The following is a 22,878-nucleotide window of genomic DNA, read 5'->3' on the forward strand; positions in this document are numbered from 1 at the left end:
CCCGTGATTTGCATGAAGAGAAGGCAGAGAAAAAGGGGCCAGAGGGCGGTCTGCCTTCTGAGAATTCATAGGCGATCGAATATAAATCCCCACTTCCTTCCATTCTGCTAGCAAACGTGTAATCTTTGGGAAATAAAATCGATGACCTACGCTGAAGAATAGATAATCAACGCTATATTCAAAACTGTAATATCTTATGCTTCATGGAGTTGTGGCTGAACGATGACATTATCATGGTTAGTTTATGTGTCGGGGGGCTGGGGTCAGTTTGTTATATCTGGAGTACTTCTCCTGTCCTATTCGGTGTCCTGTGTGAATCTAAGTGTGCGTTCTCTAATTCTCTCCTTCTCTCTTTCTTTCTCTCTCTCGGAGGACCTGAGCCCTAGGACCATGCCCCAGGACTACCTGACATGATGACTCCTTGCTGTCCCCAGTCCACCTGGCCATGCTGCTGTTCCAGTTTCAACTGACCTGAGCCCTAGGACCATGCCCCAGGACTACCTGACATGATGACTCCTTGCTGTCCCCAGTCTACCTGGCCATGCTGCTGCTCCAGTTTCAACTTCCACCTGACTGTGCTGCTGCTCTAGTTTCAACTGTTCTGCCTTATTATTATTCGACCATGCTGGTCATTTATGAACATTGAACATCTTGACCATGTTCTGTTATAATCTCCACCCGGCACAGCCAGAAGAGGACTGGCCACCCCACATAGCCTGGTTCCTCTCTAGGTTTCTTCCTAGGTATTGGCCTTTCTAGGGAGTTTTTCCTAGCCACCGTGCTTCTCCACCTGCATTGCTTGCTGTTTGGGGTTTTAGGCTGGGTTTCTGTACAGCACTTTGAGATATCAGCTGATGTACGAAGGGCTATATAAATAAATTTGATTTGATTTGATTTGATTTGTTATACACTGTATCGGCAGGACAGAACAGCGATGTCAGGTAAGACAACGGGCGGCAGACTATGTATTTTTGTAAATAACAGCTGGTGCACAATATCTAAGGAAGTCTCGAGGTTTTGCTCGTCTGAGGTAGAGTATCTCATGATAAGCTGTAGACCACACTATCTACCTAGAAAGTTTTCATCTGTATTTTCCATAGCTGTCTACAGAGCACCACAGACTGATGCTGGCACTAAGATCGCACTGAATGAGCTGGATTCCGCCATAAGCGAACAGGAAAACGCTCACCCAGAGGTGACACTCCTAGTAGCCAGGGACCTTAATACAGGGAAACTTAAATTCATCTTTCCAAATTTCTATCAATATGTTAAATGTGCAACCAGAGGGAAAAAACTCTGGACCACCTTTACTTCGCACACAGAGACATGTACAAAACTGTCCCTCGCCCTCCATTTGGAAAATCTGACCATAATTCTATCCTCCTGATTCCTGCTTACAAACATAAATGAAAGCAGGAAGCACCAGTGGCTCGATCAATAAAAAAAAGTGGTCAGATGAAGCAGATTCTAAGCTACAGGACCGTTTTGCTCACACAGACTGGAATATGTTCCGGGATTCCTCCGATGGCATTGAGGAGTATACCACATCAGTCATTGGCTTCATCAATTAGTGCATCGATGGTGTCGTCCCCACAGTGACAGTACGTACATACCCCAACCAGAAGCCATGTATTACAGGCAACATCCGCACTGAACTCATCAATAAGCAAAGGGCCCTGGGACTAAACACCTCCCTCTACAACTGGATCCTGGACTTCCTGACGGGCTTCCCCCAGGTGGTAAGGGTAGGTAACAACACATTCGCCACGCTGATCCTCAACACAGGGCCCCTCAGGGGTGCGTGCTCAGTCCTCTCCTGTACTCCCTGTTCACTCATGACTGCACGGCCAGGCACGACTCCAACACCATCATTAAGTTTGCAGATGACACAAATCAAATCAAATCAAATTTATTTATATAGCCCTTCGTACATCAGCTGATATCTCAAAGTGCTGTACAGAAACCCAGCCTAAAACCCCAAACAGCAAGCAATGCAGGTGTAGAAGCACGGTGGCTAGGAAAAACTCCCTAGAAAGGCCAATACCTAGGAAGAAACCTAGAGAGGAACCAGGCTATGTGGGGTGGCCAGTCCTCTTCTGGCTGTGCCGGGTGGAGATTATAACAGAACATGGCCAAGATGTTCAAATGTTCATAAATGACCAGCATGGTCGAATAATAATAAGGCAGAACAGTTGAAACTGGAGCAGCAACACAGTCAGGTGGAAGTTGAAACTGGAGCAGCAGCATGGCCAGGTGGACTGGGGACAGCAAGGAGTCATCATGTCAGGTAGTCCTGGGGCATGGTCCTAGGGCTCAGGTCAGTTGAAACTGGAACAGCAGCATGGCCAGGTGGACTGGGGACAGCAAGGAGTCATCATGTCAGGTAGTCCTGGGGCATGGTCCTAGGGCTCAGGTCCTCCGAGAGAGAGAAAGAAAGAGAGAAGGAGAGAATTAGAGAACGCACACTTAGATTCACACAGGACACCGAATAGGACAGGAGAAGTACTCCAGATATAACAAACTGACCCCAGCCCCCCAACACATAAACTACTGCAGCATAAATACTGGAGGCTGAGACAGGAGGGGTCAGGAGACACTGTGGCCCCATCCGAGGACACCCCCGGACAGGGCCAAACAGGAAGGATATAACCCCACCCACTTTGCCAAAGCACAGCCCCCACACCACTAGAGGGATATCTTCAACCACCAACTTACCATCCTGAGACAAGGCTGAGTATAGCCCACAAAGATCTCCGCCACGGCACAACCCAAGGGGGGGGGGCGCCAACCCAGACAGGATGACCACAACAGTGAATCAACCCACTCAGGTGACGCACCCCCTCCAGGGACGGCATGAGAGAGCCCCAGCAAGCCAGTGACTCAGCCCCTGTAATAGGGTTAGAGGCAGAGAATCCCAGTGGAAAGAGGGGAACAGGCCAGGCAGAGACAGCAAGGGCGGTTCGTTGCTCCAGAGCCTTTCCGTTCACCTTCCCACTCCTGGGCCAGACTACACTCAATCATATGACCCACTGAAGAGATGAGTCTTCAGTAAAGACTTAAAGGTTGAGACCGAGTTTGCGTCTCTGACATGGGTAGGCAGACCGTTCCATAAAAATGGAGCTCTATAGGAGAAAGCCCTGCCTCCAGCTGTTTGCTTAGAAATTCTAGGGACAATTAGGAGGCCTGCGTCTTGTGACCGTAGCGTACGTGTAGGTATGTACGGACACAACAGTTGTAGGCCTGATCACCGACAACGACGATACAGCCTTTACATCACTGCCTGGTATGGCAACTGCTCTGCCTCAGAGCGCAAGGCACTACAGAGGGTAGTACATCACTGGGGCCAAGCTTCCTGCCATACAGGACCTCTACACCAGGCAGTGTCAGAGGAAGGCCCTAAACATTGTCAAAGACTCCAGCCACCCTAGTCATAGACCATTCTCCCTGCTGCCGCACGGCAAGCGTTAACGGAGCGCAATGTCTAAGGTCCAAGAGGCTTCTAAACAGTTTCTACCCCCAAGCCATAAGACTCCGGAACACCCAATCAAATGGCCATTTGATGGCTATAAATAGATATAGTTATCATCTATGCATAGTCACTTTAATAACTCTACATACATGTACATATTACCTCAACTAACCGGTGCCCCCGCACATTGACTCTGTACTGGTAGCCTCCTGTGTAGCCTCTCGCTATTGTTATTTTACTGCTGCTCTTTAATTACTTGTTACTTTTCTTTCTTATTCTTACTCATTTTTTTTTAGCTGCATTGCTGGTTAGGGGCTCGTAAGCATTTCACTGTAAGGTCTAAATACCGGTAGCCTCCTGTGTATAGTCTCGCTATTGTTGGTTTCGACGCATGTGACTAATACAATTTGATTTGATTTGTGTGCTAGACCCTCCGTTAAATTACGCATTTCTCGAGGTAGGAATACAGCAAAAAATATGATCAATGGCTCATTCGAGAGAAGACATCCTCCCGAGTTATGACATCGGCCAGATTTGAAAACTGACATGTATGATAGATGTTTTCGGCAATCTTAAAGTCGTATTCCTATTAGCTTCCAGTGTAGTGAGTGACTTTATCACGGTGCTACGTAATACCAGACGGATTTCTGCCTGCTTGAATGCCAATAACTCAGATAAACATGAAATTACCCAGGGAATCGATAGAACATCACTCAGAGATGCACAAAAACAATATAACATTCAAAATGGGTGAACCTTCCCTTTAATTTCATTTATCTATTGTGTAATAGTAGCAGTGTCATCATTAAATTCATTACTGATGGAAGGATACACAGAGAGAATGAGTTGTCCCAGTGGATGGTTTGTGCGTGTGTATGTGTGTGTGTGTTTGCATGTGTATTTGCAAATGTATATTTGTATATGTGAGTGTGTATGTGCATACATGTGTGTATATGTTTGTTTGTTAGGTTTCACCCCCTGCTCTCCCCCTGTCTTCCCCATGAACCCTCTAGCGGCTCAGCTGATGTTGAGGAGGGGCCCCTCTTGCCACTGGCTCCTGGGGACCTCCCTCTCCCAGCTGCAGGAGCTGCTCTCTGAGGTCCCTCACAAAGTCATCAAGGTGACCTGGCCAGTCACCTCTTCTCAATTTAGTGTCCTGGTCTTGTCATACACCTTGCCTTCACTGGGAAGACAATATGGGGTTGTATTTTGTGTTGTGTTTCCATATACACTGGAGCAGCTGCATCCTCTTCATTACAAACTTTGCCAACTTTGTTTATCAGTCAAACTCTGGTGGTGCTATATTGATAATACTTGCAGTAATACAATATCTTGTTTTTATTCCAGCTCTTCAGTGACACCAGGTCTCTGTACAAGCTGACTGCAGCAGCCTCCTCTCCAGAGTCTCACACAGAGTCCACTCATCAGAAAGACCACAGTAGCTCCACCGACCCTTGTGCCACAGCAGAGACAAGCAACACCCACACACCGCGACCCACACACACACTGCGATGAGAATCATTCAAGCCTATCCCCAACAGCTGCTTCGCTGGCTCCCCCAGTGCTGAGAGTTTAGCTAGGAGTTTATATGAAGAGAGCTCTCTCATTACCAAGGAGGACAGTGCAGACTTCCAGGTAGACTTGAGTCAGGCCCCTTTCCAGCACACCTGGAGCCACAACCCATGGGAGACAGATGAGGTGAAATTTGTAGGCTGGAATAGAGGTGGACGAGGAGAGGAGTGGACATCCAGAGCATCCCTACACCAGGAGCCCCGTGGCTCCCCCAGAGACTACGCGCCAGAGAACCCTGTTCAGACAGACCCCTTGTTATCCTTCAGCTACAGCACCAACACACAGAGACCAGCGTACTCCGACAACCAGATGTACTCGTTCTCTACAGTAGGCTACAGTAAACAGCAGCAGTACCCTGATGGCAGCCTGGCCTCGCCTAGAGAGCTCTGCCATGGGGGGCAGTAGCAGTGGCAGTGGCCCCTACAGCACAACTCAGGGGAGGGGTGACATGAGTGAGACACCTGACTATGGGACCAGTTACACGACGGGGATAGAGAGAAAGAGGAGAGCAGAGGCCCCAAAGATGAACAATGAGAGTAACATGTTAGACTGCTGATGAAGCAAGTTTGCATTTAAATATATTTTTTTGAGATCTCTTTTAGTGGTTTGGGAAAGTTACAGTATAGCCTCTAGTGTGGAAATTATATAATTATTGAGGTAAATGTGAGCAATTACGAGATTATATTGTTCTGTTTTCATGTATTCTGTTCAGTTTTAAAGGCCATTGAAGAGGGGAAAGCTTAGTTATGAGAAGGTGTTAGGTTGAAGGGATGGACAGATAAGACTAACCTTTTTCTAAAATGTCTCATATCTGTGAAATACTGAGATATTAAGATTTGCCTGAGAAGTGAACAGTATCCTGTCAGTCCCTTGCCCTGTCAACAACTACAGATATTTGGTACGTAAGAAATACATGTAGTATGCCATAGGTTCTTGAGTGTTTGAAAGACACTATTAAAATGTTTAACTGTTGTTGGGAAAATATTTGTCAAGGTTGTGTTAAGGTTTTTAAAAATAATTATTTTGTTAATATTTTTCTAAGAAGGATAAGACTAAATAGACGGTTTTGTTATATTTTGACTTCATATAAAACATATAATGCTAAAGATAAATAATTGTAAGTTATGCTAGGACAAATACTTTTTAAATTAAAGCCAATCTGAAATGTTTTCCATCTTTTGTAGCTTTTGCCAGTATGTGTTAGGAATTGTATCAGCATTAAGAACAAGACAGGATTAATATTTCTGAACTCAAATTACCATGAATTCAAATGTTCACTTAGTGCATATCTTCTTCCGACTGGTCCAGCGGTGTCAAACTCATTCCTTTTTCCCCGGGGGCCACATTCAGTCTTCAACGAGGTCCAGAGGGCCACATTCAGTCTTCAACGAGGTCCAGAGGGCCACACTTAAACTGTGTTATAATTCCCACCTATCAAAAAATATATTTTTTTGAAATTATGATCCTTGCTGACTGTCTAACTTTCATTTCTGTGATCATTAGAGAGTCAGACACAGTCTAGAACAGGGATCAGCAACTATTCAGCCACGGGACAATTTCTTTTCTTGAGTGGATGGTCGGGGGCGGAACATCATTTCAAATAATTTGTAGACTGCAAATTGACCACAAGAATCCCAAACAGATATAATATTTATGCGTGGGCAAACTTGGTAACAGATTTCCAATTGGATCTGATTTCCTGGTGTTTAAACGATCTAATATACAACAATTAACATTTTAAATAAACAAATAAAACCACCTGCGGACTGCAATGCTGGTGAAGCCAGGTGTAGAAACTGTATTAATGTAGTTCCATTGTCATTTATACACTGTTTCAATTTGGTGATAGTCATATTAAGTATATTGAGTTTTAAATATATATATTTTTTTTACTCAAACATCACGCTGGCCCTATTGGACCCTGGCGGTACGTTTAACACCCCCTGGTCTAGTCTAATGCTATCATCCTGTGACCTTTATGTAGCAGTCCTGTTTCTCCATGTTAGTGTGTCTGTGCTGTGTGAGAAACAGCAGGTGGACTGGACATCAGGACTGCAGTAAAAGCTCCATTCACAATCATGGCCACTGTGTTTACCAACAATGAGGGACATTTCCTTAAGACTATAGTGGTCCAAAATACCTCAGTTACAACTTCTAAAAAGGCTCTATTACGTAGTCCTACCAGCACTGCATTCCAATGCTGTAACGGTTTTCTTTTGGTGAAAGAGAGTCAGACCAAAATGCGGCGTGGCTATTGCGATCCATGTTTTAATGAGACAAAGTAAACGATCAAATACAAAAAACAAATAAACGTAACACGAAAACCGAAACAGCCTAATACTGGTGCAAAGTAACACAGCGACAGAACAAGGACATAAGGACAATCACCCACGAAACACTCAAAGAATATGGCTGCCTAAATATGGTTCCCAATCAGAGACAACGATAAACACCTGCCTCTGATTGAGAACCATTCCAGACAGCCATAGACTATGCTAGATACCCCTACTAATATACAAACCCAATACCTAACAAAAACCCCAAGACAAAACACACCACATACAAAACCCATGTCACACCCTGGCCTGACCAAATTAATAAAGAAAACACAAAATACTAAGACCAGGGCGTGACAGAACCCCCCCACACAACTAAACCCATAGGGGAGGGTCCGGGTGGGCGTCTGTCCACGGTGGCGGCTCCGGCGCGGGACGTGGACCCCACTCTAGCAAAGTCTTAGTCCCTTTGCCTCGCGTCCTTAGATAGGCGACCCTCGCCGCCGACCTTGGCCTAGTAGTCCTCACCAAGGGCCCCACTGGACTGAGGGGCAGCTCGGGACTGAGGTAGCTCGGGACTGAGGGGTAGCTCGGGACTGAGAGGAAGCTCAGCACTGAGAGGAAGCTCAGGCAGGTAGTAAGCTCTGGCAGATCCTGGCTGGCTGGTGGTTCTGGCTGATCCTGGCTGACTGGCGGTTCCGGCAGATCCTGGCTGACTGGCGGATCCTGGCTGACTGGTGGATCTGGAAGATCCTGGCTGACTGGCAGCTGTGGCTGCTCCATGCTGACTGGCTGCTCCATGCTGACTGGCTGCTCCGGCTGCTCCATGCTGACTGGCTGCTCCATGCTGACTGGCTGCTCTGGCTGCTCCATGCTGACTGGCTGCTCTGACTGCTCCATGCTGACTGGCGGCTCTGACTGCTCCATGCTGACTGGCGGCTCTGACTGCTCCATGCTGACTGGCGGCTCTGACTGCTCCATGCTGACTGGCGGCTCTGACTGCTCCATGCTGACTGGCAGCTCTGGCGGCTCCTTGCAGACTGGCAGCTCTGGCGGCTCCTTGCAGACTGGCAGCTCTGGCGGCATCCTGCAGACTGGCAGCTCTGGCGGCATCCTGCAGACTGGCAGCTCTGGCAGCTCCTTGCAGACTGGCAGCTCTAGCGGCATCCTGCAGACTGGCAGCTCTGGCAGCTCCTTGCAGACTGGCAGCTCCTTGTAGACTGGCAGCTCCTTGCAGACTGGCAGCTCCTTGCAGACTGGCAGCTCCTTGCAGACTGGCAGCTCTGAACAGGCGGGAGACTCCGGCAGCGCTGTAGAGGCGGAAGGCTCTGGCAGCGCTAAACAGGCGGGAGACTCCGGCAGCACTGTAGAGGAGGAAGGCTCTGGCAGCGCTGTAGAGGCGGAAGGCTCTGGTAGCGCTAAACAGGCGGGAGACTCCAGCAGCGCTGTAGAGGAGGAAGGCTCTGGCAGCGCTGGACAGGCGAGGCGCACTGTAGGCCTGATGCGTGGTGCTGGCACTGGTGGTACTGGGCCGAGAACACGCACAGGAAGCCTGGTGCGGGGAGCTGCTACCGGAGGGCTGGGGTTTGGAGGTGGTACTGGATAGACCGGACCGTGCAGGCGCACTGGAGCTCTTGAGCACCGAGCCTGCCCAACCTTACCTGGTTGAATGCTCCCGGTAGCCCTGCCAGTGCGGCGAGGTGGAATAGCCCGCACTGGGCTATGCAGGCGAACCGGAGACACCGAGCGCAAGGCTGGTGCCATGTAAGCCGGCCCAAGGAGACGCACTGGAGACCAGATGCGTAGAGCCGGCTTCATGGCACTTGGCTCGATGCCCACTCTAGCCCGGCCGATACTCGGAGCTGGAATGTACCGCACCGGGCTATGCACCCGCACTGGAGACACCGTGCGCACCACAGCATAACACGGTACCTGCCCGGTCTCTCTAGCCCCCCGGTAAGCACAGGGAGTTTGCGCAGGTCTCCTACCTGGCGTAGCCATACTCCCTGTGAGCCCCCCCCCCAATACATTTTTGGGGCTGACTCTCGGGCTTCCTTGCCAGCCGTGTTCCCTCATATCGCCGGCTCCTCTCTCCAGCTGCCTCTGCTCTCCTAGCTGCCTCCACCTGTTCCCATGGAAGGTGATCCTTTCCCGCCAGGATCTCCTCCCAGGTGTAGCAACCCTTGCCGTCCAATACATCGTCCCATGTCCATTCCTCCTTTCGCTGCTCCTGCTGCTGCCCGTTACCACGCCGCTTGGTCCTGTTGTGGTGGGTGATTCTGTAACGGTTTTCTTCATCTGAAAAAGAGGCGGACCAAAATGCAGCGTGGTGGTTATTCATGTTTTTAATAAAGACGACTATACATGAACAGACTAAACAAAACAAGAAAAGTGAAAACCTAAACAGTCCTATCTGGTGCAAACACAGAGACAGGAACAATCACCCACAAAACCCAACACAAAACAGGCTACCTAAATATGTTTCCCAATCAGAGACAATGACTAACACCTGCCTCTGATTGAGAACCATATCAGGTCAAACATAGAAATAGACAAATCAGACACACAACATAGAATGCCCACCCAGCTCACGTCCTGACCAACACTAAAACAAGGAAAACACATACGAACAATGGTCAGAACGTGACAAATGCAGACTGGGTGCTGAGAGAAACGTTTCGCAGGGTTAGAGGGAGAATGACGAAAATAAATATTACATACGAATAAATATTTAGACTTAAAAAAATTACGTTTGGTTTTGATATCTTAAACATTTGGAAGATGTGAGTGAAGTAACCAATGGCAAAGCAAAACATGCTTTGTTTTTGTTTTTGCTGGGAAATCAGGTTGATTTGGATTGTTCCTGCAATGAAAAGAAGTATACCTTTTACTCTGTAATTGACCTGCAATTTAGTCCTTGATACATAAATCATTTTACAGTCTAAAATGTGTCTGTTTACGAGCAAGGGTAGATGGAAAAACCCAGATACATTATTATTAACGAATACAACATTTTACATAGAACACTCTGAATATTTCATAATCAAAATAAAAAAAATGTATGGAGGTTTTATTTTTCCAGCTAAAACGGATAGGCTCCCTCCATTTCAGAGCTCAAAAGGTCGTTTTTCATTTAGCGCAGCAATCCCCTTATCACAGTTTCTCAGAGTGTGGAGAGAGTGCCTATCTTCACGAGCCAGCAGTCTGAAGCTTTCTCCCGCAGGAATTAGCCTCAGACAAGGAGCCCCCCAGGGCATAGATTCCTGCCAGCAGCAAACCTACTATGTCCATAAGCTAACACACTGACACACACGCACACACACCATAAATAACCACCTAGCTAACCTTTTGTTTCGGTTATATATCTCCGGCCACATTGCCTTAACAACAAGCTTAACAAAAGAGCCAAAAGGGTGTGTTTTTAATGGCAGGCGAAACAAAAGCTGAGTGAGAAAATTGTTAAAAAAGTCCAACACGTGGAGGCTAAATCAACATCTGTGTAATGGTCCAGTAATTGGTCCTGCCTGCCATACTTTAGCCCTTGAGTGAATAGCAGACATATTGTGAAAATTAACAGGCTGTTCAAACCTAACTTTTAGAGCAGAATTATTTCCTTACCACTGCTTCAAAGGTCAGGCTACTACTGTTATTTTTTTATATCACTCTGTTCAACTAGATTCAATACTTTGATTGGACAAGCTCTCGATGGGGACATCAGTTGAAAAGAGACGTTAATATGTACCTTTGCAATTGTAGTCTCTGCATAGTTGTTTCTTTAGCTACACAGATGTTTTTATTGTGATGACAGCACTACAGTATGGCTCTCTTACTTCATTTGCTGTACTGACTAATGTATTTTTCCTCACTTCTCCATAGGTTCTTTATGTTGTTGTTTTCGTCAGGGTTGTCAAGCTGCTCGGCTCTATACCCCCACACACTACCCTCTGTGACAGGAAAAACCAAGTTCAAAACGATCTGACCCTGCTGAATGCGGCCCTGGTGTGTGTATGAGAAGGGGATGGAGGGACAGGCTGGCTGGCTGAAGGGGCCTGCTGCCTGCTGTGAGTGTGTCTGCAGACCTGAGGCCAAGTAGAGTGCAGAGAGCAGGGGAGTGGGGACCTACCACTGCAGGTGCAGCCCCTTGGAAGTGCAGCAAGGCCCATGAATGGCAGCAATTCAGGGCCAGTCCCATTGGGCCTGTTCTCCAGGCCCCAGCGCTAATCCCAGGCCCTAATCGGATTATGTAAATTTCTACTCCACACAGAGATACTTTTATGGAAAGCTGCATCTTTGAAAAAACACTTGAAGGATGTAAAAAGAACAGTAGCAATTGGTTAAACTAGACGTCGTTAAATAAAAAAACATCTGAAACTGAGGTTGAAAGTGGGAGGCAGAGAGAGGGGATATGGAAGAGGAGTGGCGAGGAAGAATGGTTTTAGAGAGATGGTTTGGCATGCGCTCATGCTTGTGACCCAGGGAAGGACTCTACTTTCACCCGCCTGGCTCGTTCCCCATGCTCCCTTTTGTAATTTATGTGTGGCCCCTGGAATGGATCAACAAGATTACCATAGTCATAACAAAACCCACATTGTTAAACTGTCAATCTGGATATGGTATTTCTGGCCCAATCAGAGTGAATTAAATGGCAGCAGGACTGGCGATATCAAAGTTTTACTGAACTGGCTACCCATGGTTGATGTTTAACCAACCGTAACAAGTGTCCAGAATTGTAAGGGTAGGATCAGGCAGGGAAACATCTCAGTTTCATCTCAATAGGAATTTATTTGTAAGCGTAAATGTAACCTTTAATAGTCACGTTATGTGTTAAAATTATTAATAATTTAATGAAATGACCAGGGTTGCAAAGTGAGGTTATATTATTGGAAACTTTCAGAGTTTACCAGTTAACTACCAGAATGTTGGTATCTTTCAAGGATTTTATATAATCTATCACAAGACTTCTAATGGCACTTTTGGGTACCTCAGATTATCACAGGTGTCTGTAATTATGTCTTGTCCTCTGTGTGGCCTTATCACATGTAAAATATATGAAATAATTGAATAAGATGATTTTAAAATAGAAAATAGAATAAGAAAGCTGTGAACATCCTAAATATAAACCATCAATTTAGTGAATGCTAAGTTTTCAGCATGAAATATGCTTTCCATTTTTTTTACACCGTTTTATTAATTTTACTATATCAATATGTGTTTGTTGTCAATGTTTTGGTGTAGGACTGGTGGCAGTTGTGACAAATGTCAATCGTTGGAAGAGTTTCTTTTTTTGAATGGCATTGTGGATTTGATGCTTTGTCATTAATTAGGCTATTTTCTCTTGAACCATATGGTCTATCTAATAGAAACTCATATAAAAAATGTATACTATATATCGATATCTTTTTAAAAAAGTGATTCAAGTACAAATTACCAAAGGTACGATTGATTGCCATAGATTTTCTGTTGATTACCAAAGTTACTGAAGATTCTGGTAGCTTTGGTAAATTACCAGTAGCTTTGCAACCCTAGAAATGACTCAACAAAAAGTTGTGGATGATATGAAAGCAAAGTTTCCAAATACTCTTTCAAATTGTTAAACATTATTGTATGATATTATGTATTTGTATGTTTACCCCTAACCTCATTTTTCTAACCCATTGGTCATCTATTTGTTTACAGACAGAATAGAACATCCAACACAGCGGTCTGTGACTGGAAACATCTCTCTTGAGTTGAACACCTCACACAATGCAGCAGACTGAAGGAGAGGCTCAACGACAGCACACGTCACACAATAGGGGCTCACTCTGCTATAAAATGTGAGAAGCGTGCGCTAGCCTTTCCCCTCTCTCCAACCCTCCCTCTCACACACAGTCATCAGAGAGTATGAGAAGGCTGGACTGACTGGACGGACTATACACAGGACTGGGTTACTGCAGCAGGAGTACACACTTCTACTACCTGATACCTCTGTCTGCACTTAACAGGTGAGCTCACGGACAATAAGTGGATTCGTTTTTTTTCCTCTGTTGAATTTCATGTTGTGGAATTGTTGGAGTAAGGAACTGGTGGAATTACAATTCTTATGAAATGTTAAGAAATCTTAATGTTGTTAAGATAAAAATAAATGATTATCAGTTTGTATTCGTGAGTGTACCATATTAGAAATAGATAGTTCTTCAAATACAGCCAAAGTGTAATTATTTGTATGTACGCTAATAATGTCGTAACACAATAGCACAAGCATCCTCTATGCATTGACTGAAGGTCAGACATTTTCCACAAACATCTATTTTCATTATGGTATTTTTCATCTTCTAAAGATGAAACTGAATTCCAACGTCAAATGCATTCTATTTGTCATACTTAAACTATATTTTACATCTATTACTTTCCATTACAGTGTTAATGCGTCATATTTCAGTCATCGTTGAGATTTAGATTCTCTGGTGCCACATTTTATGTGATACCATCATATAGTGTTTCTGTCTAGGGTCTGCGCCAGAAATGGCACCCTACTGAACAACACCTGCCTTCTATTAGAACAGCCCCATGGGAGTTTGAATTTTGTGTACATTTCTCTCTAAAACACTCTCCTCTTCTCCTCCCTCCAGGAGAGCCGCACCATGACCAGAAAGGTGTTCACCAACACACGGGAGCGTTGGCGGCAGCACAACGTCAACACTGCCTTCGCTGAGCTCCGCAAGCTCATCCCCACCCACCCACCAGAGAAGAAGCTGAGCAAGAACGAGATCCTGCGGCTGGCAATGCGTTACATCAACTTCCTGGTGCAGCTGCTGGAGATCCAGAGTGGCCAGCCTGCCTCACACTCCCCCACAGCCCTGCTCACCTTCCTCAGGGGCAACGTGGAACGTCTCCACTCCTCCTCCCAGACCTGGGGCCTGGCCAGCGACACTGACGCCCTCTCCCCTGGATCAAGCTGTGACAGCACCGAGGCCTGGTAGTGTGCCTCCTGCAGTTTCCTCTGAAGGGTGATCATCTACAACTCCCTGGGTGAAACTGTCTGTCACAAGGCCACCATTCATAGACTCCATTTTGGTTCTGTGACACTTGAGGAGTACAGTGTTGGTTGTGATGGCAAGCAGAAGATATTTGTGGATGATGCCCTTCCTGCTGAATTAAATAGATTTATTTAGCTACACTCTTGATGTTGACATTATGACACGGGAGGATGGGAGCCTTGTGAAATGTATTCTGTAATCTGCATGGATGTAGCTTGGATGTATTCCCCCCTTCATGTCAGACATGTATTTTTATCTTGTCGGTGGGGAAAGATGTCCACATCAACAACAACAAATGTTTTGAAATAAAAAATAAGGATGCATTAAGGCCATAAAGGATCATTTAAGGGAATTTATTTGGGAAAGACATTTCAGGAAAGATAAAGTCTTGTCCAATTCACCAAGGACTGCAATCTAATGACAAAATGCAAAGGGCACTTTCTTTTGTTCAAATGACGATTTTATGATGAGACTGATTATGACCTTGCTTATTTGCAAATCAATTATTATTTTCAAAATCCTGCAATATGACCACATTCATTGATTGACACGACAGGATTGAGCTGCATGATAACAGAACTGACAATCCTCTTTGAAATATGTTCCAATTGTAGGACTGTATTGTGTGAACAGATAACAGGAATAGTTTTTGTTGTCTGTCCATTCAAGTATTTATTAATCTTGCTATTTTTGTACAATAAGCATGTCATGTAACCAAAGATTATTATTTAACCATCATTTGTCAAGGCTATTGTGATTATTTATTTTTGGGAAACTATGTTGGTTAATATTAAGTTGTGAATATGTTATTTATTATAACTATTTAATCATGGTTTGTTAATAAAAAAATATTTCAATTTATCAAAAGTAAGTACACATTAAGTACCATCCTCTTATTGTAAATAACCCTGGTATTCCATTGACACCATGCAACCATTTGTACTAATTTAACAAACACCTCAAAGTGCCGAGCCAGGAAGTCAACAGTGCAGCTGCTCCCTATGTGTTTGTACTGGTCCATTCTGGACCCTCTGGTCTACTAATCCCCTTGTTTCCTCTCAATGGGGCCAGTGATGGCCGCGCCTCTGATTGTCCTCTACAAACCCTCTGACCACTGTGTGGACACGGAGACAACCCCTAACCTCTAAACCCTTATCTAGTGTCCAAGGGCAGAGAGAGGGGAAGAGAAAAAGGACAGCTTAACTTGTGACCTGCAATCACACAGGTCAACATGTAGTCAAACCCTGATCACTGACCCAACAGGCAGATACAGCGCTGCTAGTCCTGAGGGGCTCCTATGGGCTCTTGAATGGAGTGTTTTTATCCCCTTTCTGTGACAAAATGTCAATGAAGTCAGATGCCAGTGTAGTTTACACAGGCTTGGTCATTTCTGTGTCCAATAATGTTTGAATTGGAATATGTCATTATTTGGATATTTGCCCTAGGTATGGATATGCACATATTAGATTAAACTTGAATTACTGAATTTCCCTCTAGGCTCTAATCATGGATTATTATGTAAGAACTGTGAAATTAGATTTAGAGAAATGCATAACCTTACAACACAATAAACATGTTTTGAGAAAAAATGCCATTTGTTAAATACACAAATTAACAGATCTATTTTGTCAAGTACCAGTAAGTACCAGTACCAATAAGTACCAGCAAGGTTCGATCCTAGGCCCCACGCTCTTCTCAATTTACATCAACAACATAGCTCAGGCAGTAGGAAGCTGTCACGCTGGTATAAAGGATTTTGGAGACAGGCGCAGGAATACACAATAGGGGTTTTTAATACACCCAAAACAAACACGTATACAAAAACACTGGGCTGTACCTAAACAAAAGAGCGAGGGTAAACCTTGTTGAACGACATGGGACGATACCCGTAATACACAATATATATAGCACGCAGCATAACAGCTGGACCAACGCATAGGTACTCACACCACCAACAGACAATGGAACAATAATCGACAAAGACAGAGGGCACATATATAACATACTAATCAGGGGAAATGAGAACCAGGTGTGTGTAAGCAGACAAGACAGTCCGGGGTTGATGATAATGAATCCCGTTCAGTGAAGCCTAGAAAGCCGGTGACGTAAACCTCAGGAACTGGTGAACAGAATGAGCATCAGTATCGGGGGGATCCGTAACAAAATCTCTCTCATCCATTCATATGCAGATGATACAGTCTTATACTCAGCTGGCCCCTCGGATTTTGTGTTAAATGCTCTACAACAAAGCTTTCTTAGTGTACAACAAGCTTTCTCTCCCCTTAACCTTGTTCTGAACACCTCCAAAACAAAGGTCATGTGGTTTGGTAAGAAGAATGCCCCTCTTCCCACAGGTGTGATTACTACCTCTGCGAGTTTAGAGCTTGAGGTGGTCACCTCATACAAGTACTTGGAAGTATGGCGAGACTGTCCGCTGTCCTTCTCTCAGCACATATCAAAGCTGCAGGCTTAAGTAACATCTAGACTTGGTTTCTTCTATCGTAATCACTCCTCTTTCACCCCAGCTGCCAAACTAACCCTAATTCAGATCACCATCCTACCCATGCTAGATTAAGGAGACATAATTTATAGATCGGCAGGTAAGGGTGCTCTCGAGAGGCTAGATGTTCTTTACCATCTGGCCATCAGATTTGCCACCAATGCTCTTTATAGGACACATCTCTGCACTCTATACTCCTCTGTAAACTGGCCTCTTAGGCCTCACTCCCCCCTATCTGAGATATTTACTGCAGCCCTCATCCTCCACATACAACACCCGTTCTGCCAGTCACATTCTGTTAAAGGTCCCCAAAGCACACACATCCCTGGGTCGCTCCTCTTTTCAGTTCGCTGCAGCTAGCGACTGGAACAAGCTGCAAAAAACGCTCAAACTGGACAGTTTTATCTCAATCTCTTCATTCAAAGACTCAATCATGGACGCTCATACTGACAGTTGTGGCTGCTTTGTGTGATGTATTGTTGTCTCTAATTTCTTGACTGTTGACTGTTGACTCATTTCTTTGTGCTGTTGACTGTGCCCAATAATGTTTGTACCATGTTTTGTGCTGCTACCATGTTGTGTTGCTACCATGTTGTTGTTATGTTGTGTTGCTACCATGCTGTGTTGTCATGTGTTGCTGCCATGCTATGTTGTTGTCTTAGGTCTCTCTTTATGTAGTGTTGTGTTGTCTCTCTTGCTGTGATGTGTGTTTTGTCCTATATTTATATTGTATATATATATATTTTTTAATCCCAGGCCCCCGTCCCCGATGGAGACCTTTTGCCTTTTGGTAGGCCGTCATTGTAAATAACAATTTGTTCTTAACTGACTTGCCTAGTTAAATAAAGTTCAAATAAAAAATAAAGTAAGTACCCATTGTTACCTCCACATATTTTCCTATTAAATACAAAGAAAATATCAGTGAAAACAGTCATATAAATTAAAGTGTCACCGATTGGTGAACAAATGTAAACAAAAACAAAACAGTTTCCTCGTTTCACCCTTGCGTTGACCCTGATGTCATCAACTAAGAAGACGATTATACCCCAAGGTCACACATCTAGAGCCCTAATCACCTAGCCTGGTTAAACCAGCCTGAATGCTGAGATTACCATTGTTTAACATTTAACCAGGCTACTAATCACCTATTGTCACTGTTTAAATCTGCCCCTTGTCCTTTCCGTGCCAACAGGCTGCAACTACTGAGCTGAAGGGTAAACAGTGAGTTGGTGTAAGGCCTTTTCTCCACCACCATTAAACCTGCTAATGGTGTGTAAACGGAGCAATGTGCAGCTGCTGAACACAGGCATACAGCCCGTGGGAATGGACAGGTGACTGCTCTTAAAGGGATAGTTCCCCTAAATTACAACATTACGAATTGGTTTCCTACCCTGTAAGCAGTCTTTGGACAATGTATGACAGCAATCCATGCGTTGGTTTAGTTTCCTTGGCACTGTTTACAAATGCTAAAATTTTTGCATTTGTAGCACAAATTCCCTTCAAGTCAGGGTACTGATATGAGCAAAGGACATCCAGCCAACTTGACACAACTGTGGGAAGCATTGGAGTCAACATGGGCCAGTGTTCTGAGGGTGTTCTGAGGGCAAAAGGGGGTGCAACTCAATATTAGGAAGGTGTTCCTAATGTTTCGTACACTCAGTGTATATGGTAGAGAGAATGCACACATTATGCAATAAATCAATTTGTTGTTGCTCAGCAAACTATAGCACTCTTTTAAGGCCAAACAAATGTAAAATTTTCAACACAACACATAGGCCTTCAGTGTAGTCATATTGAATCATTGTCCAATTTACAGACATTTATGTACATTCTTGGCAGAAAACATCCAATCACAGTAGATGCTTCCCTGACAACTTTTCAGCAGGATAATGTCAAACTCACTAGCTACTGAAAATCAAATCTGTATTCTGCTCATCTCCTCATCCAAGGATATTTGCCTGATTGACTATTCTCTCCCAAGTACAGTGGTAATGGTCTATTGAGAGCACATTTCCTTATCTACGTCTAACACACTGTCTGAATCTGTTATCACAATGGACCAGATCAGTGCAGGCAAGCCCTCTCTCCTGTCTGAGGTGCCATGAAAAATATTTTCTGGAGCTGGGTGCCAACCGATAGGCCCTGAGCTCTTTATCCCCTTAAACCAATTCACACTGCATGTTTAAATTTTTCATCCTCCCCCTCCCCCTCCTCCATCACTTCCTTTCCTCCCCCTTTTTCCCTCCTCTCCATTGCTCTGGTCTTCCCCAGCGAGGACAGGGAGAAGAGGGCAGCCCAATGAGGGATGGATGCAGGTGCAGGCTCATCGGCGGAATGGGGACCCCATTCCTGGCTGGACAGCACCCTCACCCACTTTCTTATAGGGCCCACCACTAACAATCCCACATTCTAATCAGATTATGCAAATGTAGACTTCAAAAAGCAACAAACTGTAACCCAAACCCAGGCACTGAGAGAGAGAGAGAGAGAGAGAGAGAGAGAGAGAGAGAGAGAGAGAGAGAGAGGCCAGAGGGAGGGAGTTGGGAGCGAAGTACCAGGGATGGTTAGAGAGAGAAAGGACAGCAGAGGCAACCATTTCGAGAATAACAACTTCCAATAAATCTTGTTCACATGTATATATCAAACACTACGTACGCACTAAAAGCTCTACTGACCACATGTACTGTATACACCTACATCCTTCACAACAACAGTAGCCGAGGACCGTTATTTCCCAGAGAAAAACTTCCACAATACCACAGCTTCCTAAAGGCTGGAATACACTGTCTATCCACCCAACCCTGACCCTGGGAAAACTCTGTGGCCCCACACTTAAACTAGCTGCCGAATTTACCTGACAACTATGCTTCTACATCTCACTTGCTAAACAGAGTTAGGGGCCTATAAAATAAACTATACTGTCGTTAGCGAGGAAGTTTAGAAATATCTATTACCAAATGTAATAGTTCGTCACACGTAGTAGTAACACAAACATTTTGAATGATGACTTCTATGCACTTTATATTTGTTTTACTTTGTTGACTTTCTCTGTTTGTTGACTATTTTCAGATTTACAATGTAGGCTTTTACCTTTCACCCCCAAAGTCCACCGGTTTGCTCTTCTACCTGGTGGCATGAGATAAGATGAGTACTACTATGATTCAGAGTTCAAGTTCTTCAGTTAATGATTGCTTGACTTAAATGACTAGTTTAAAAAGGATTGATTATAGACCCTGTCTACACACTTACCATGAGGCTGGCAGAGAGCATACCGGCTTAAATAATCATACAGTTATATATCATAGGGTGCATAGACTGTGGAAACATATTAGTTCGGCACACTGAAGGCAGTCACTGGATCAACCTCAAGCCTGTATTGGAGACTCTGCTAGACAGAGGACACAATGTTACAGTGCTGGTAAACAGTGCTTCTCTGTACATAGACCCCACGGAACACTCTCGCTTCAGCTACCAACCCTTCAATGGCTCAGTCTCTGTGGAGGATTGCCTTGAGGAGTTCATACACTTTTCCATGTACGAGATGGACCACCTGTACTACTGGCAGATCCACTGGAGACTTGATGAACTCATACAAAGACAAATTCAGCTAAACATGCAGATTGTGGATGGACTGTTAAAGTCAGAGAGCATCATGGAGAGACTGAGAGAGGCCAAGTATGAACTTCTATTAGCTGATCCCATTTGGCATGGCAGTGAGCTGGTGGTAGAGATGCTGGGACTTCCTCTGGTGTACACGTTTCTCTATCGCCCACACCAGGGAGAGGCTCTGTGGGCAGCTTCCGGCCTACCATTCTACGTCCCTAGTGCCATGGTAAAATGAAAGGACAAAATGAATTTTGCTGAGACTGATGAATTTCCTGTTCTATGCGTCGCAGGACATGACAATATACAGTCTTTGGCGTGTTATAGATGACTCCTACAGTGATGCTATAGGTGAGCTGTTACAGTATCATTGGACGAGGTAGCCACATTTGATGATAACTACAGAATAACGTAGCATAGTGTATTTATTTATATTTAAATGTCGGTTCTAATGCAAATACCACTTACATTCTACTGATTTGTAGCCAACAACAACTTGTGCGATGATAGGAAACCCTGATCTGTGGCTGGTCCGTACATACTGGGACTTTGAGTACCCCCGACCTTCCCAAACTTCAAATTTGTTGGAGGAATCCACTGCAAGACCGCCAAGCTCTTACCAGAGGTAGGCTATGGCAAAAGCACACTTACCTTAAATCAGCATCACTACAAAACATTAAGTATAAGTATATCAACATCAATCTGTCCTCACAGATATCCGTTTGTATTCTCTGCAGCATCCGTTGCATACACAATGTAATTCTAACTAAGCCTACAAAGTACATTATGGTCATGTTTTAGCCATGTCATGTCATAGTCATGTAAATGTCATTACGCTCTGGATAAGAGCGTCTGCTAAATTATTCAAATGTAAATGTTTGAAACAGAACAATACAAAGAGCTATACATACAGTAGAGTTCTATTTATGGCTCTGTGGTGAAGTGAGAGGACTACTGTCCCATCAGGCCCTGGAGGAGTTTGTGCAGAGCTCTGGAGATCACGGCATTGTTGTGGGGTCCATGATCAGGAACATGACCACAGAGCTGGCGGATATGATCGCCTCAGCCCTGGGACAGATACCACAGAGCAGGCGGATATGATTGCCCCAGCCCTGGGATAGATACCACAGAAGGTCAGAGAGAACCTATAGACCTACAGTAAAACATTCCCTAAGCATATTTGTTCTATTAATGGTTCTTATTTACAGCAAACCAAGTAGACGTGTTGCATCTGTCTTGTGCAGCCTGTGTAACATACTTAAACAGTTCAATATAAAATATAATAAAGTATAAATAATAACATATAAATATGTCCCTGTCATGGCCAGATTCTGTGGAGGCACAGTGAGGAGAAGCCTGAGACTCTGGCTCCCAACACCAGAGTGTACAACAGGATCCCACAGAATGACCTGCTGGGTAGCTATAGGTTTTTTATAACAAAGACAATCATTCATTATTATGCCTGTTTGGTATAGTGCATAAACCAATCTACTCACCAGTGTGATGTTGAACATCATTATTTGAGACTATCTTTGGAATATCTACATTTAGGAATATTTGTTTCTGTTCTATAAGGCCACCCAAAACTAGAGCCTTGATCACCCATGGTGGAACCAATTGAATCTATGAGGATATTTACAATGGGGTACCCATGGTGGTTATTCCTATGTTTGCTGACCAGCCAGACAATATGATCCATATGAAGGCCAAGGGAGCTGCTGTCATCATGGACTTCCTGCAAACCTGGGACCTTGTGGATGGACTCAATGCTGTGATCAATAACCCATCGTAAGTTGTCCTCATTTTCACAAACATTTATTTTGCTAGAGTACAGAGTAAATGAGCAACTAGTTTGCTATCACATGAATACACATCTTTATTAAATAAATAGAAGGCCCTACGTATTCTAGGTCATCTGAGAATTGATCAACAGGTTTAGGGAGAACGCCATGAGGCTGTCCAGAATCCATTATGACAGACCACTCAGTCCTAAGGATGAGGCATTGTTCTGGCTGGAGTTCACTATGAGAAACAGAGGGGATAGGCTCCTGAGGTTCCAGGCCCACCAGCTCACCTGGTATCAGTACCACAGCCTGGATGTGCTGGCTCTGCTTCTGGCTGTAGTGCTGCTCCTAACCCTCCTCTTCATCAAAACAGGCTTCTTCTGCATCAGGAGTTGCTGTTATGGAACCAAGTTTAAAAGCAAGGCAGAGTGACAGCTTCAGCCATATAAATACAATGAATAGAATGGACATCTCTATTCACGTCATTTATGGCATAATGGGTGGACTGGAAGCCTTTGAGTGTACATGTAAGAGCAGGAAATAAAAGCAGTAAGTAAAAACATCAACATGTGTTGTGATTTGTTAAATCAACTCAACTGACATTACAAAAAATACATTCCATTGCATGAGCCACATCAGTTAGCATCATTTGAAT

The 22,878-nt window shown here is 44.5% G+C and overlaps 2 protein-coding genes across 2 annotated transcripts; both read left to right on the plus strand.

Moving 5' to 3' along the window:
* The first annotated feature begins 13,137 nt into the window (after positions 1-13,137).
* On the plus strand, positions 13,138-15,925 carry tal2 (T-cell acute lymphocytic leukemia 2). Its single transcript, XM_020462478.2, has 2 exons — positions 13,138-13,301; positions 13,929-15,925. The coding sequence occupies exon 2, from the start codon at positions 13,941-13,943 to the stop codon at positions 14,277-14,279; it is 339 nt and encodes a 112-aa protein (XP_020318067.1). The 5' UTR covers positions 13,138-13,301; positions 13,929-13,940; the 3' UTR covers positions 14,280-15,925.
* A 4,197-nt stretch (positions 15,926-20,122) lies between these two features.
* LOC109877153 (UDP-glucuronosyltransferase 2A1) lies at positions 20,123-22,789 on the plus strand (the record flags this gene model as incomplete). Its single annotated transcript, XM_031816322.1, is given in 10 exon segments — positions 20,123-20,589; positions 20,591-20,640; positions 20,643-20,697; positions 20,699-20,790; positions 20,926-21,003; positions 21,006-21,064; positions 21,406-21,526; positions 21,766-21,865; positions 22,015-22,227; positions 22,373-22,789. Coding segments are annotated over 10 exon segments (1,518 nt in total), but the record flags the coding sequence as incomplete, so codon positions are not given.
* Between the last annotated feature and the right edge of the window lie 89 nt (positions 22,790-22,878).

Source organism: Oncorhynchus kisutch, linkage group LG3 (genome assembly GCF_002021735.2).
Source record: "Oncorhynchus kisutch isolate 150728-3 linkage group LG3, Okis_V2, whole genome shotgun sequence".
Lineage (NCBI taxonomy): Eukaryota > Metazoa > Chordata > Actinopteri > Salmoniformes > Salmonidae > Oncorhynchus > Oncorhynchus kisutch.